This window comes from Ips typographus, linkage group LG3 (genome assembly GCF_016097725.1).
Source record: "Ips typographus isolate SLU linkage group LG3, UJ_Ityp_2.0, whole genome shotgun sequence".
In the NCBI taxonomy this organism is placed as follows: domain Eukaryota; kingdom Metazoa; phylum Arthropoda; class Insecta; order Coleoptera; family Curculionidae; genus Ips; species Ips typographus.
The window spans coordinates 22094092-22109869 of NC_138424.1; the positions used below are offsets into that span (position 1 = coordinate 22094092).

Below are 15778 nucleotides of genomic sequence, written 5' to 3' on the forward strand. Positions count from 1 at the left end.
ATCAGTGCAACATCAAAAACGAATTAAACAAAATCCACTGAACAAACTGAATTTTATATTCACATAAATATAAAGAAGTTTGCGAAGAAGAAATGTTAACATTGACATAAAACTGTAATTTTAAATTTTACCCGCAGTTCTACGTTTTCTTTTTTAATTAATTTTGTACTGTTTTTGAAAAATATGAAGAGCTAGAGAGGCCAGTTTTGGATCATTTTATAGTTTTTTTTATGCTTTTTCGAATGGCGTTGAAACGAAGTTCCTGTGAATTTAAATAAAAGAGATACGATATTTCAAAAAGAAAAAAAATGCAATTTTTGTAAAATGTGCATTTTTAGCAAATTTTTATTTTGCTCCAGAAGGGTTCCAATGCACAGCAAATGGCATATTTATACAACAGAACCTTAAATTAGGTGAAATAATCACAAAAAAAGCACTTTAAAATTATTCACTTTCAAAAAAATTGAAAGAATGGGGGGGTACTAGAGAGGTTTTTTAGGTACTTTTTTAAATTCAATATCTCGGTAACATGAGGAGCTACAGAGGCCATTTGTAACCCATTTTGTAGTATTTTTTATGCTTTTTCGAATGACGTAGGAACGAATTTCCTGCGAATTTGAATAAAAGTAATTTTGTAAAATGTGCAATTTTAGCAAATTTTGATTTTGCTCCAGAAGGGTTCCAATGCACAGCAAAGTTCATATTTCTACCAAAAGAATTAAGCACTTTAAGCCTTTCAAAAATTACTATATTTACTGTTGAACAATTTGTTGATATAAAAGTGTATTCTATTCCCAATTCGAATATGTATAACATTTTGATATAGTTAATTCAAAAATTTTGATGTTTGAGAGAAAAAACAGTGTGTAGCATGAAACGGAACCGAACAATAAATATTTAAATCGGTCATAAACGAGATTGGATGTGGCATTTTAATTTAGCCGTTAATTATTGTTAGTCCGGATACGATCTGTATTAATACAGTCCGGAGCCGTCATCTCTGATACGTAACCGAATTGTGGCCGGCAAAATGAAATATTGCAAATTTTATGTCCACATGACGAGTATGAGCGGCGCTCTGTCATTAAAATTTGTTTCGGCTCCGTGGCTCTAAATAAAAAATTACACGCACGACTGATCGATACACACACAATAATTATCTGACACGTTTTGTGCCATAATAAAATAGGATGCTATGAATAAATTTCCTTTTGAATTTCGTGATTTATTATTGTATGTTTTGTTGTTTATGTATGAACGAGAATTGTGCTCAACAATATCGCATATTATATATTTATACAATACAATATGTCCGTATTGTACATAAATAAAAGACAATGTGGAAAAAAAATTTTTGTTTTCATAGCCATGTCACACTTTCTTTACAATTTAAAAAAAATCAATCAATAACTTATTTCTTTAAGGAAGTTCTAAAACCGCGTCCCAATAAATTTAATTTTCGTATGAAAATTTGTCCCTTGAAATCACTATTGTAATGGAATTTTCCATTAAAACGAATAATGTTGGAAACCAAAAGTTGACCTAACAGACAAACAAAAAATATTCAACAATTCTATAAAAATTTACAAAATAATGTTTACTCCAAAAAATCAAACTGGTGTTTTCACATTTCTAGCTGTGACACTCCAAAATGTAAAAATGTCATTTTTCAAATGTCAATATTTCCAAAAATGTTGAATGAATATATGTTATAATACATGAAACATATTTGAGGTTCAAAAAACATGATAGAATACGGGGTGGTCCATTTAAAATAGTGAAGTAGGTACTTCAAAAGTGAAAATTATTTAGTATTTTAGATGTGAAGATCACAACGCCATTACTAAACCCTGAAATTGTCAAAAAGTTAGCTTTGTAATAAAAAAAAAATAAACCAATACACAGCAAAGGGCATATTAGTACCAAATGGCCTTAAAATAATTAAAATAAGTACAAAAAAAGCAGTTTAAAATTTTCCATTTTTCAAAAAAATTGAAAAAATGGGGGGGTATTTTTGGCTCATTTTGTTGTATTTTTTATTCTCTTTCCAATGTCGTTTTAGTGAAATCTATAAGAGTTCAAATAAAAAATTTATAATCATTCAAAAAGTGCGAAAATGCCATTTTTGCAAAAAGTGAAATTTTGGCAATTTTTTATTTTGCTCCAGGAGGGTTCCAATGCACAACAAAGGGCATATTTATACCAAAGGACCTTAAATTAGGTAAAATAAGTGCAGAAAAAGCATTTTAAATTTTTTCAATTTTCAAAAAAAATTAAAGAATGGGGGTGTATTAGGGGTCTTTTTTTACTACTTTTTGAAATTCAATATCTCGGTAACATGAAGAGCTAGAAAGGCCAGTTTTGGCTCATTTTGTAGTATTTTTTATCCTCTTTCTAATGACGTTTTAGTGAAATCTATACGAGTTCAAATAAAAAAGGTACAATCATTCAGAAAAGGCAAAAATGCGATTTTTGCAAAAAGTGCAATTTTGGCAATTTTTTATTTTGCTCCAGGAGGGTTCCAATGCACAACAAAGGGCATATTTATACCAAAGGACCTTAAATTAGGTGAAATAAGTACAAAAAAAGCACTTTTAAATTTTCCATTTTTCAAAAAAATTGAATGAATGGGGGGGTATTAGGGGTCTTTTTTTACTACTTTTTGAAATTCAATATCTCGGTAACATGAAGAGCTAGAAAGGCCAGTTTTGGCTCATTTTGTAGTATTTTTTATCCTCTTTCTAATGACGTTTTAGCAAAATCTATACGAGTTCAAATAAAAAAGTTACAATCATTCAGAAAGGGCAAAAATGCGATTTTTGCAAAAAGTGCAATTTTGGCAATTTTTTATTTTGCTCCAGGAGGGTTCCAATGCACAACAAAGGGCATTAGGTAAAATAAGTACAAAAAAAGCACTTTTAAATTTTCCATTTTTCGGAAAAACTGAAAGAATGGGGGGGTCTTTTTTTAGTACTTTTTGAAATTCAATATCTCGGTAACATGAAGTGCTAGAGAGGCCAGTTTTAGCTCATTTTGTAGCATTTTTTATCTTCTTTCCAATGTCGTTTTAGTGAAATCTATAAGAGTTCAAATAAAAAATTTATAATCATTCAAAAAGTGCGAAAATGCCATTTTTGCAAAAAGTGAAATTTTGGCAATTTTTTATTTTGCTCCAGGAGGGTTCCAATGCACAACAAAGGGCATATTTATACCAAAGGACCTTAAATTAGGTAAAATAAGTGCAGAAAAAGCATTTTAAATTTTTTCAATTTTCAAAAAAAATTAAAGAATGGGGGGGTATTAGGGGTCTTTTTTTACTACTTTTTGAAATTCAATATCTCGGTAACATGAAGAGCTAGAAAGGCCAGTTTTAGCTCATTTTGTAGTATTTTTTATCCTCTTTCTAATGACGTTTTAGTGAAATCTATACGAGTTCAAATAAAAAAGGTACAATCATTCAGAAAAGGCAAAAATGCGATTTTTGCAAAAAGTGCAATTTTGGCAATTTTTTATTTTGCTCCAGGAGGGTTCCAATGCACAACAAAGGGCATATTTATACCAAAGGACCTTAAATTAGGTAAAATAAGTACAAAAAAAGCACTTTTAAATTTTCCATTTTTCGAAAAAACTAAAAGAATGGGGGGAATTAGGGGTCTTTTTTTAATACTTTTTAAAAAAGTTACAATTATTCAGAAAGGGTCACCTTGCCTTTTCAGGTGAAATTTTGATTTGTTTAGTTTCTGGTTGCAATTAATCACTTAATTATTAAAAATCCATATTTTTTGAGCAGTGCAGCATTATACTTAAGTTAAATCGTGTCGCATAATAATTCCATAATGTAATAGCAATAAAAAGGTTTGAAAATAGTGAAGTAAAGTAATTTTCTTTGTTGCAGACAAACAGCGAAAATGAAAATGAGCAAAGTTGGTAATCAGACTAATTCGCAAGACCCCCAGGCCGTTAATTCTCGAGTGTTCGTTGGAAATTTAAATACTTTCCAGTGCTCGAAAACGGACGTCGAAAGGATGTTTCAGCGGTACGGCAGACTTGCTGGTAAGTTGCGAAATTTCACACTCTAAAAGCGCTCATAAAACTCGATTATTGCTTACTTTTGGTTGTTTGCTTCGCCTCAACCGGTTGCATTGATTCTGTAACTTTCGAGTGTGCTGTTGCACACTGAGACACTTAATGTCCTAAACAACTTGCAATTTGGTGTACTAAAAACAATGAATGGGGAGCAACACGTAGAAAAATATTTTCGGTAGTACAAATTTTACAATAGAAAAAAAGCTAAAAAATGAGGAATTTTTAATGGATAATTGAATTAATATTAACTAACACTAGAAAATTAAACTTTTTGTAACTCTTTGTGGTAGTTTGTGATTGGTCAGCAGCTTCCAGCTTGCTGCGTTTTCTTGTCCAATCACAAGTAAGTTCTGGGTATTTTTCATGTAGTCGATATTCAGCTGTTTTCTAAGGAATGCTCTAAGGCATTCTACGCACTCATGGAATTAACTTTTTCCATATCGTGCATAAAATGCTTTTTACATCACTAGTTACGTAATATACTGACTTGCACAACTTTCTAATGCAGACAAAAGTAGCACACAATTTACTTGTATACGACACACACTTTGATGATTGGGTTTTGAGTTGTAACATGCAACAGATGGAAAACATTTACCGAAACATGTAAATCTTTCGTTCGAGGAAGATTTTTTATCAATTCCCAATCTGTTAGCAGTCAATACGGCCGCCTCGTAACGACTATAACGTCTTGCTTGTCGGCAATAAAATGATTCCGAAACGATCATTTGCATACCGAAATTCCAGTCCCGATAAAGCGCGAACGTATTCAAATTCGAATATCGGTTTTCTTTTATTTCGGCACTGTCTTCGTCTGATTATTTTTTCGTCGGCCTTGTCGCTCTAATAAGCATAGCAGAGGCGGCTAGATTTATGTATTTTATCGGTCTTTAGGAACTTTCCTCCGAGTTGTTTGGCCCAAATTCAAAGTTTCATTGTCAGAACCGATTACTGAACCGTAACTAATCAAGAATCGGAACAGCGATAAATACTTAATACTTGCGCGAGTGTCCTCTCTTGTAGAAAGTTGATAAAACACTTCATTGGCCTTTGGCTAAATCGCTTTATTATTTGCTGTTGTGGATTAAAAGAATTAGGAAAGCGGTCGTTGTTTTCCACTTCTTTAAGTGCAAAGTTTTTCGAGTGAGAGGTTAGAGTTTTTGGTGAAACTTACTTACTTAATACTTTTATAGAAATATTTGGTATTTCATAAACAGTTTAGTAAATAGATAAGTAACAACAAATCTTGAGTGTGAAATATAAAATTGACCAACCAGAGACAATTTAAAGATGGATTATGATGTAGACCAACTACCGTGCTATTAGTGACTCAAAAAATTGTAGTGATGGGTAAATTACCGCTAAAGCAAATATTTTACTTTACCAGGAAAGTTTTACTGGTAAAATTACAAATACTGTGTTTCTGTCCGTCCAAATTTTGACACCGCTTTTCTTCCTGACTATACCAAATTTTGTAGTGTTTTTCAAGTTTTTGGTAAGAAAATTTAATGATGATTTCAAAAATGAGCTTAAAAGTTATTTTCTTACTCCAAGTGGGTTTTACAGGCAATTTTGTTCTTGACTGTCTTTGCAAACTGTGTTTCTTGCAGTACAAATTTTGATACCGCTTTTCCCCATGACTATAAGAAATTTAATGAGAATTTTAAGAATGTGTTTAAAACAGTAATTTTCTTAGTCCAAGAGAGTCTTACTGGCGATTTGGTCTCTGACTGTCCTTTCAAACTATGTTTCTGGCAGTTCAAATTTTGGCACCGCTTTTCTCCCTGACTGTACCAAGTTATGTAGTGCTTTTTCAAGTTATTGGATAGGAAATTTAATGAGGATTCCAAAAATTTGCTTAAAACAGTCACTTTTTTACTCCAAATGAGTTTTACAGGCGACTTGGTCTCTGACTCTCCTTTCAAACTGTGTTTCTGGCAGTTCAAACTTTGACACCGCTTTCTCCCTGACTATACCAAATTTTGTAGTGTTTTTCACGATATTGAACAGGAAATTTAATAGGGATTCCAAAAATATGTTTAAAACAGTCATTTTCTTAGTCCAACTGGGTTTTAAAGGCAATTTTGTTCTTGGCTGTCTTTGCAAACTGTGTTTTTGGTAGTTCAAATTTTGACACCGCTTTTCTCCCTGACTGTACCAAATGTTGTAAGGTTTTTTCAGGTTATTGGATAGGAAATTTAATGAGGATTCCAAAAATGTATTTAAAACAGTCATTTTCTTACTCCAAATGAGTTTTACAGGCGATTTGTTCACTGACTGTCTTTTCAAACTGTGTTTCTGACAGTTCAAATTTTAACACCGCTTTTTTCCCTGACTGTACCGGGTTTTGTAGTGCTTTTTTAGGTTATTGGATGGGAAATTTAATGAGGATTCTAAAAATGTGCTTAAAACAGTCATTTTCTTATTCCAAATGAGTTTTTCAGGCGATTTGTTCACTGACTGTCTTTTCAAACTGTGTTTCTGACAGTTCAAATTTTAACACCGCTTTTTTCCCTGACTGTACCAGGTTTTGTAGTGCTTTTTTAGGTTACTGGATAGGAAATTTAATGAGGATTCCAAAAATTTGCTTAAAACAGTCACTTTTTTACTCCAAATGAGTTTTACAGGCGATTTGGTCTCTGACTCTCCTTTCAAACTGTGTTTCTGGCAGTTCAAACTTTGACACCGCTTTTCTTCCTGACTATACCAAATTTTGTAGTGTTTTTCAGGTTATTGGACAGGAAATTTAAAGAGAATTTCATGAATGTGTATAAAACAGTAATTTTCTTACTCCAAATGAGTGTTACAGGCGATTTGTTCAACGACTGTCTTTTCAAACTGTGTTTCTGGCAGTTCAAACTTTGACACCGCTTTCTCCCTGACTATACCAAATTTTGTAGTGTTTTTCACGATATTGAACAGGAAATTTAATAGGGATTCCAAAAATATGTTTAAAACAGTCATTTTCTTAGTCCAACTGGGTTTTAAAGGCAATTTTGTTCTTGGCTGTCTTTGCAAACTGTGTTTTTGGTAGTTCAAATTTTGACACCGCTTTTCTCCCTGACTGTACCAAATGTTGTAAGGTTTTTTCAGGTTATTGGATAGGAAATTTAATGAGGATTCCAAAAATGTATTTAAAACAGTCATTTTCTTACTCCAAGTGATTTTTACAGTCGATTTTGTCCATAACTGTCCTTTCAAACTGCGTTTCTGGGAGTTCAAACTTTGACAACGCTTTTGTCCCTGACTATACCAAATTTTGTACTGTTCTTCAGGTTATTAGACAGGAAATTTAATGGGGATTCCAAAAATGTGCTTAAAACAGTCATTTTCTTATTCCAAATGAGTTTTACAGGCGATTTGTTCACTGACTGTCTTTTCAAACTGTGTTTCTGACAGTTCAAATTTTAACACCGCTTTTTTCCCTGACTGTACCAGGTTTTGTAGTGCTTTTTTAGGTTATTGGATAGGAAATTTAATGAGGATTCTAAAAATGTGCTTAAAACAGTCATTTTCTTATTCCAAATGAGTTTTACAGGCGATTGGTTCACTGACTGTCTTTTCAAACTGTGTTTCTGGCAGTTCAAATTTTGACACCGCTTTTTTTCCTGACTGTACCAAGTTTTGTAGTGCTTTTTTAGGTTATTGGATAGGAAATTTAATGAGGATTCCAAAAATGTGTTTAAAACAGTCATTTTCTTACTGCAAGTGATTTTTACAGTCGATTTTGTTCATGACTGTCCTTACAAACTGTGTTTCTAGCACTTCAAACTTTGACACCGCTTTCTCCCTGACTATACCAAATTTTGTAGCGTTTTTCAGGTTATTGGACAGGAAATTTAATGAGGATTTCAAAAATGTGCTTAAAACAGTAATTTTCGTACTCTAAGTGAGTTTTACAGGCGATTTGGTCTCTGACTGTCTTTTCAAACTGTGTTTCTGGCAGTTCAAATTTTGACACCGCTTGTCTCCCTGACTATACCAGTTTTGTGGTGCTTTTTCAGGTCATTGGATAGGAAACTTAATGAGGATTCCAAAAATGTGCTTAAATTTTAATTTTCTCAGTTCAAGAGGGTTTGACAAGCAATTTTGTTCCTGACTATCACACTGTCAAACTGTGCTCAAAAGTTGCAAAAATCACAAAACGTGTTTCTGAGATTTATGATAGTTATTTTTATAGTGGTCACATGACTGCCTAGCTAAATTATCCTGCAAAAACCACGTGATTTCTTTCACTAATGTCAAAACTCTCAAAATATGCCTAGAATTTGCAACACACAGTTTTCGAAACAAGACGTGTTTTTAAGATTTATGACCGTTATTTTGACAATTGTCAGTCAGTAAATATTTTTAGGTTCGCACCATTTTTCTCATCTCAAAAACATAATATTTGTCATAATGTAAACAGGTGATAATAATGAAAAGTGACAAAAAATCTAAAAATGAAATTTTTCCAGAAAAAGCTATTTTTTCATAAAAAGTTCCTCATCATCATCAATTCAGTTTTTATTTTATAGGACAATATTGACTGAAAATGACTTTAATGAATTGAATGACAATTTAAATCTGTCATGACAGGAAAATGATATCTTTCAAGCAAATTTCAATTATTATGCCCTTTTGCACAGAAATATCATTAGGTTATACTTTACTAGGGTTTTGTTAATTTTTAGGTTATCCTAACATAAAATAATTTGTTTGCACCATGTTTATTTCAACCCTACCTAGTAAGGGAACTTAAGCTCGCTGGTAACATACTGATCAAATTGGAATTTAATGGTAAAATTGGTAAATCTTCCTGTCACACACTGAATTTTACTTTTCCAATTTTACTTTACTTAGCGGTAAATAACCGGTCACGGTACATTTACGCCTAATTGTGATAGTCATTTGCACTGACATTTTCAAGTAGACCAGATTACTATACAGGTGTGGTAAATCCAAAATCGACCATAGGAAAACCGCGTAACGGACAGAGAAACGTACATTATTGCATGCGCGGGACTAAGACAGAAAACGAAAGAAATATCAAGTAGGCCATATTTTCAGCGCGCTGTTGCCAAACGCCAAGTTATTTAGTCGACGGTATTTGAGTGATACTTGGCGTTTGCCAACAGCGCGCTGAAAATATGGCCTACTTGATATTTTTTTCGTTTTCTGTCTTAGTCCCGCGCATGCAATAATGTACGTTTCTCTGTCCGTTACGCCGTTTGCCTATGGTCGGTTTTGGATTTATCACACCTGTATATTACTTACTTTATTTTTTTAATAAATTTTTTTTTCTACTACTTTTTTATAATTTTTGGTTGGGTGTACTTTCATAACCCTATACATATAGCTGAGACGAGACTTAATCCAAAAATTAGGAATAAAAATGTCTGTGTTCTGATTAGGTCTGGTAGACTGTAAATTGCTTGGGGAATTCCATCCCCTCATATTCTCTCATAATATGTCAGTGGAGGAAAAATCGAGCGTGACTCTGGAGGGCCAATTCGGCGCGGCCTCAATTTCTCCAATAAAAGCGCCTTCCAGGCTAATTTCCTTCTTGCACCGTTTCTTATCAATTACGTTGGAAAAAGTGACGCAAATTGAGCGTAAAATATGTCTGTACAGCTCTCCCCGAAATACTCTTATCATCAGCCGAGTCGAAACGAAAAGCCACTCGATAGAAATATCTTTTACCCCATCTACGACTAAACATATATCTGGATAAGAACAAAGCCATTGAAACAGAGAGGAAACGTACGTAAGTTGATTTATTGCCAATCCAGGACGAGAAAAATAAAATTAGGGGCGGTTCGTTTTCGGCGAAAACGCTGAACGACATTGATAAGACACTTCATTAGATCTTAGCCGAAAAATTGCGTTACGGTAGCAATCACCGCAAAAAAAACGGAATTTTATTTTTATTGGTTTTGCGGCTTATTGCCTTTTAGTTGCTTTTTGATCGATGTTTCGTGAACTAAACCGCTTTCAATCTAATTCTTTATCTTTTCCAATGCTTCACTAGTTCGAAAACTGATGACGTGATACCTGTTCATAATTTAGTGGTGTACGAAGTACATTTTTAGCAAATATATTTGGCTTTTCTGCAATTTTCTAGCGGAGTTACAATAATATTTGCAACATTCAAAAAAACATTATTAACAAGAGGACTTTTGTTCGTTTTATAAGATAGGATCGATTAATTGGGGAATTTTTATTGGGAAGATGACATTATTATCCGGATTCAAAATTGAATTATGTTAATAAACGAGAAATTATAAGACAATCTTTAAAATGCAGGGTTACGTATATTTAATTTTTTTTTTGAAAACTGAAGTTGAGATTACCAATTTTTAAAATACTCAAAATTCCTACACAAATAACCTACACACTTTTCATTTATTAGAGTCTTTTTGGTGTTTCCAATCTAGTAAATTATAAATGGTTTGTTTAGGTAGTTTTAGAGGCTTTTAATAATATAATGAATAATATTGGATGAGCGACGAAAGACATTGATCAATATGAAAAAAACACCAAATAAGATGCAAAAACTCTGCATGTCCAATCCATCTAAAATGTTTTCCGTATTATGGTACCCTGTATATTATTATATTTTTGTATATCCCCAAGTATATGTTTTCTTTCTCTCTATCCTAACTCAGAAACACCAAAATGCTCTTAGTGGCTCCAAAATTGTAGATGAAGAGAAGAGAAAAAGGTTTCAAACAGTTTTTTGCAGCTCAGAAACACCAAAATGTCACCAGAGTCTTGAAAGCATTACAAGAGATTCCCAAAGGGTTCTTGCAAGTCAGAAGTTTGAAAACTGTTTTTAGTTGCTTGGATTCGCAAGGTTGAGAGAAGAATTGATTAAGTTTGAAGCCCTCTAGCGGCCAAACGGTTTAACCTACCAACCAGTATTGTCATATCTTTAGAAAGTCCATTTCATTGGCTATCTATTGACGTACAAAAGTTTATATAGTGTGGACCAAATAAACGAGTTATTTACGATTGAGTAAAACTCTAAAAAAAGTGGAAAATAAATGTATCAACTTTGACGCCCACTAGCGGTGAAACCAATAAATCAACGAACCGGTGTTGCCACATTGTTGGAAAGCCTATTTTATTAGCTATCCATTGATACATAAAATATATACACAGAGTGTACCAAATTGAAATATTGCATCAAAAAAGTGAAAAAAAAATGTGTTAACTTTGCCGCCCTCTAGCGGCCAAACCGTCAAACCAATGAACCAAAGTTGTCATATTTTAAAAAGCTTTTCTTGGCTATCTATTGACATATTAAAGTCCTTACCATGTCAATAAGGGAGTTATTTAGGTTCGAACAAAACAGTGCATGAAAATTGAACAGAAAATATTGGTCAACTTTGATAAGGGAACGTCTATTTTATTGGCTATCCATCGACCTATAAAAGTATTTACATTATGTGACAAATAAGACAGTTATTCGCGATTGAATGGAAAAGTGTATGAAAAGTTTTAAAAAACGTAAATTTAGAAAACGTGTTACGTGATCTAGAAAATGGTGGGGAAATGATGAAAAAGTGAGGTGATTTTTTTCATTTTAACTGAAAAACAAGTTATATTAGCCGCTAAAATTCATGTGACTCCAAAAATAGCGGAAATGTCACGTGATCTAAAAAACTGGTTAAAAGTCATAACCCTTGTCAAAATCAGATTGAACATAAAATCTAATTTTTTTCTGTAATTCTTAAAAAATATGAAATAAAAAAAATAATGGAAAACCTCTAAGTTGAGCCAAGCGTAAGTTGTAGTGTATTACGCATAGTTTTCAGTTACGTAATAACCCTCTTTACGCACAGTTTTACCATAAAGTAACTGATCATGGAGAAATTTTTTTTCTCTTCTTTTTCTTTACACACTTGCTCTAAAGCATTCACTCCCTCATGGAATTACTTATTAGTTACTTTTTCCAAATCGTTCGTAACAAGCTTCTTACAGCACTAGCTACATAATATACCATAAATGTTCAAATTGAAAAGCAAAAACTTTAACACTTTACCCGATGCTAAATTGCAACTAACGAACTACAAGACTGATGCAGAGTTAAGCCAAAGTTTTACTTTACTCTGATTTTCTTCTCCCCTTATAATGCTGCACATCAAACTCGGAAATAAGTATACCGATAGAGCCAATTTCAAGTTCTCGAGTTGAAATTTTCTCATCGTAAATTACATGAACATTAGCAATATTAATTCGAAACTATATAAATATTTTATGCGCCGCCCTTACAAAAGGGCAAATTTACAAGTTGGCAGAACTAACTTTCCGCTCGAAGTGGGTTATAATCAAAGTTTTTACTGCGTTATAAATTGTAATTACTTTAACACCGACATTAACTATGCACTGCTAACCGTACGTAAAGTCATAAAAAGCAAACTTTCCTCTTCCTTTCGATCCTGTTTTTCCTTTTAAAATGGTTTATGTACGTTGTTTTTTATTCTTGCAGGCATCTCGATGCACAAGGGATACGCTTTTGTTCAGTTCACCAACCCTTTTGATGCACGCAGTGCTTGTTTGGGGGAAGATGGACGAACTGTGCTCAGCCAAATTTTGGGTAAGTTAACTATTGGAAAGCAAGTATCAAAAGTGCATGTAAATTGCCTACAAAAAAGTCTACAAGATCTCGAAGAAACTTGGAAGTAAATGCTAAATAAACTCAGTAACTCAAATAATATTTTCAAATAAAAAGTAGCAGCAGAAATTCAATTTTTACTGCTACCCATACTAACTACTTCCTGTACAAATTTTACTATTACTAAAAACCTCTTAAATTTGGTCAGATACAGTATTTTTCTACCAGTCTATCTAAAAGAATTGAATTTTAAAGTTGCCAAAGGTTTCTAGAATCATTTAGTAAGTCCCAGAAGGTCCTACATACCTCATAGAAATTGCAAAACGTGACTGACCTTTCCTAATTTTTTGAAATTTGCCATAAGCTTCTAGAATCCATTTGTAAATGCCAGATGTCCTAAATACAACTGAAAATCTCTTAAAAACTGTCAGAGCAGTCTAGAATGATTGTGTGAATCTTGAAAGCGTCTAGTAGCTTTGCTCAATTTTCTTAAATTAACAGAAATCTTTAAAATTATTATGGAGTACCAGAGACTTTTAAATATTAGTGAGAACCTTCTAAAGATTACCAGAGGTCTCTAGCATCATTTTGTAAGTGCTTCTAGATAATTCTGAAAACCTCCTAGAAATTGACAAAAGTCTCTACAAGTCTACACTTTATATAAATTTTTAAAAAATTCACAAAAACATATAGAATTATTCTGAAATGCCAGAGTCCTCTAAATATTAGGGAAACTAATATGTAAGTGTCGGAAGCCTCTAAAAACCACAGAAAACCTTCTAGAAATTGTCTCTAAATGGGTCCTAAACCTTCCAAGAATTTTCTAAAATTACTAGTGGCATCCACAAGTGCTTGAAAATTTCTACAAATTTTCCAAAATTGTCATAGGCCTATAGAATTGATATGTAAGTGTCAGAAGCCTCTAAAAACGACTGAAAACCTTCTAGAAATTGTCTCTACATGGGTCCTAAACCTATCAAGAATTTTCTAAAATTACTAGTGGCATCCACAAGTGCTTGAAAATTTCTACAAATTTTCCAAAATTGTCATAGGCTTATAGAATTGATATGTAAGTGTCAGAAGCCTCTAAAAACAACTGAAAACCTTCTAGAAATTCTCTACATGGGTCCTAAACCTATCAAGAATTTTCTAAAATTACTAGTGGCATCCACAAGTGCTTGAAAATTTCTACAAATTTTCCAAAATTGTCTGAGGCCTATAGAATTGATATGTAAGTGTCATAAGTCTCTAATAACAACTGAAAACCTTCTAGAAATTGTCTCTACATGGGTCCTAAACCTATCAAGAATTTTCTAAAATTACTAGTAGAATCCACAAGTGGTTTAAAATTTCTATAAATTTTCCAAAATTGTCTGAGGCCTATAGAATTGATATGTAAGTGTCATAAGTCTCTAATAACAACTGAAAACCTTCTAGAAATTGTCTCTACATGGGTCCTAAACCTTCCAAGAATTTTCTAAAATTACTAGTGGCATCCACAAGTGCTTGAAAATTTCTACAAATTTTCCAAAGTTGTCAGAGGCATATAGAACTGATATGTAAGTGTCAGAAGCCTTTAAAAACAACTGAAAACCTTCTAGAAATTCTCTACATGGGTCCTAAACCTATCAAGAATTTTCTAAAATTACTAGTAGAATCCACAAGTGGTTTAAAATTTCTATAAATTTTCCAAAGTTGTCAGAGGCATATAGAACTGATATGTAAGTGTCAGAAGCCTCTAAAAACGACTGAAAACCTTCTAGAAATTGTCTCTACATGGGTCCTAAATCTATCAAGAATTTTCTAAAATTACTAGTGGCATCCACAAGTGCTTGAAAATTTCTACAAATTTTCCAAAATTGTCAGAGGCCTATAGAATTGATATGTAAGTGTCAGAAGCCTCTAAAAACGACTGAAAACCTTCTAGAAATTGTCTCTACATGGGTCCTAAACCTTCCAAGAATTTTCTAAAATTACTAGTGGCATCCACAAGTGCTTGAAAATTTCTACAAATTTTCCAAAATTGTCATAGGCCTATAGAATTGATATGTAAGTGTCAGAAGCCTCTAAAAACAACTGAAAACCTTCTAGAAATTGTCTCTACATGGGTCCTAAATCTTCCAAGAATTTTCTAAAATTACTAGTGGCATCCACAAGTGCTTGAAAATTTCTACAAATTTTCCAAAGTTGTCAGAGGCATATAGAACTGATATGTAAGTGTCAGAAGCCTTTAAAAACAACTGAAAACCTTCTAGAAATTCTCTACATGGGTCCTAAACCTATCAAGAATTTTCTAAAATTACTAGTAGAATCCACAAGTGGTTTAAAATTTCTATAAATTTTCCAAAGTTGTCAGAGGCATATAGAACTGATATGTAAGTGTCAGAAGCCTCTAAAAACGACTGAAAACCTTCTAGAAATTGTCTCTACATGGGTCCTAAATCTATCAAGAATTTTCTAAAATTACTAGTGGCATCCACAAGTGCTTGAAAATTTCTACAAATTTTCCAAAATTGTCAGAGGCCTATAGAATTGATATGTAAGTGTCAGAAGCCTCTAAAAACGACTGAAAACCTTCTAGAAATTGTCTCTACATGGGTCCTAAACCTTCCAAGAATTTTCTAAAATTACTAGTGGCATCCACAAGTGCTTGAAAATTTCTACAAATTTTCCAAAATTGTCATAGGCCTATAGAATTGATATGTAAGTGTCAGAAGCCTCTAAAAACAACTGAAAACCTTCTAGAAATTGTCTCTACATGGGTCCTAAATCTTCCAAGAATTTTCTAAAATTACTAGTGGCATCCACAAGTGCTTGAAAATTTCTACAAATTTTCCAAAATTGTCATAGGCCTATAGAATTGATATGTAAGTGTCAGAAGCCTCTAAAAACGACTGAAAACCTTCTAGAAATTGTCTCTACATGGGTCCTAAACCTATCAAGAATTTTCTAAAATTACTAGTGGCATCCACAAGTGCTTGAAAATTTCTACAAATTTTCCAAAATTGTCATAGGCCTATAGAATTGATATGTAAGTGTCAGAAGCCTCTAAAAACGACTGAAAACCTTCTAGAAATTGTCTCTACATGGGTC

The 15778-nt window shown here is 32.8% G+C and overlaps 1 protein-coding gene across 4 annotated transcripts in view; it reads left to right on the plus strand.

Annotated features, from left to right (window-relative positions):
- The window catches only part of LOC145725916 (uncharacterized), a 276687-nt gene that overhangs the window by 131201 nt on the left and 129708 nt on the right, over positions 1-15778 (plus strand). For all 4 annotated transcript variants that reach the window (XM_081974838.1, XM_081974837.1, XM_081974840.1 and 1 more), the window contains 2 exons: positions 3896-4053; positions 12560-12667. In XM_081974838.1, coding sequence (XP_081830964.1) covers positions 3896-4053; positions 12560-12667 — 266 coding nt within the window. The remainder of the gene's footprint in view (positions 1-3895; positions 4054-12559; positions 12668-15778) is intronic.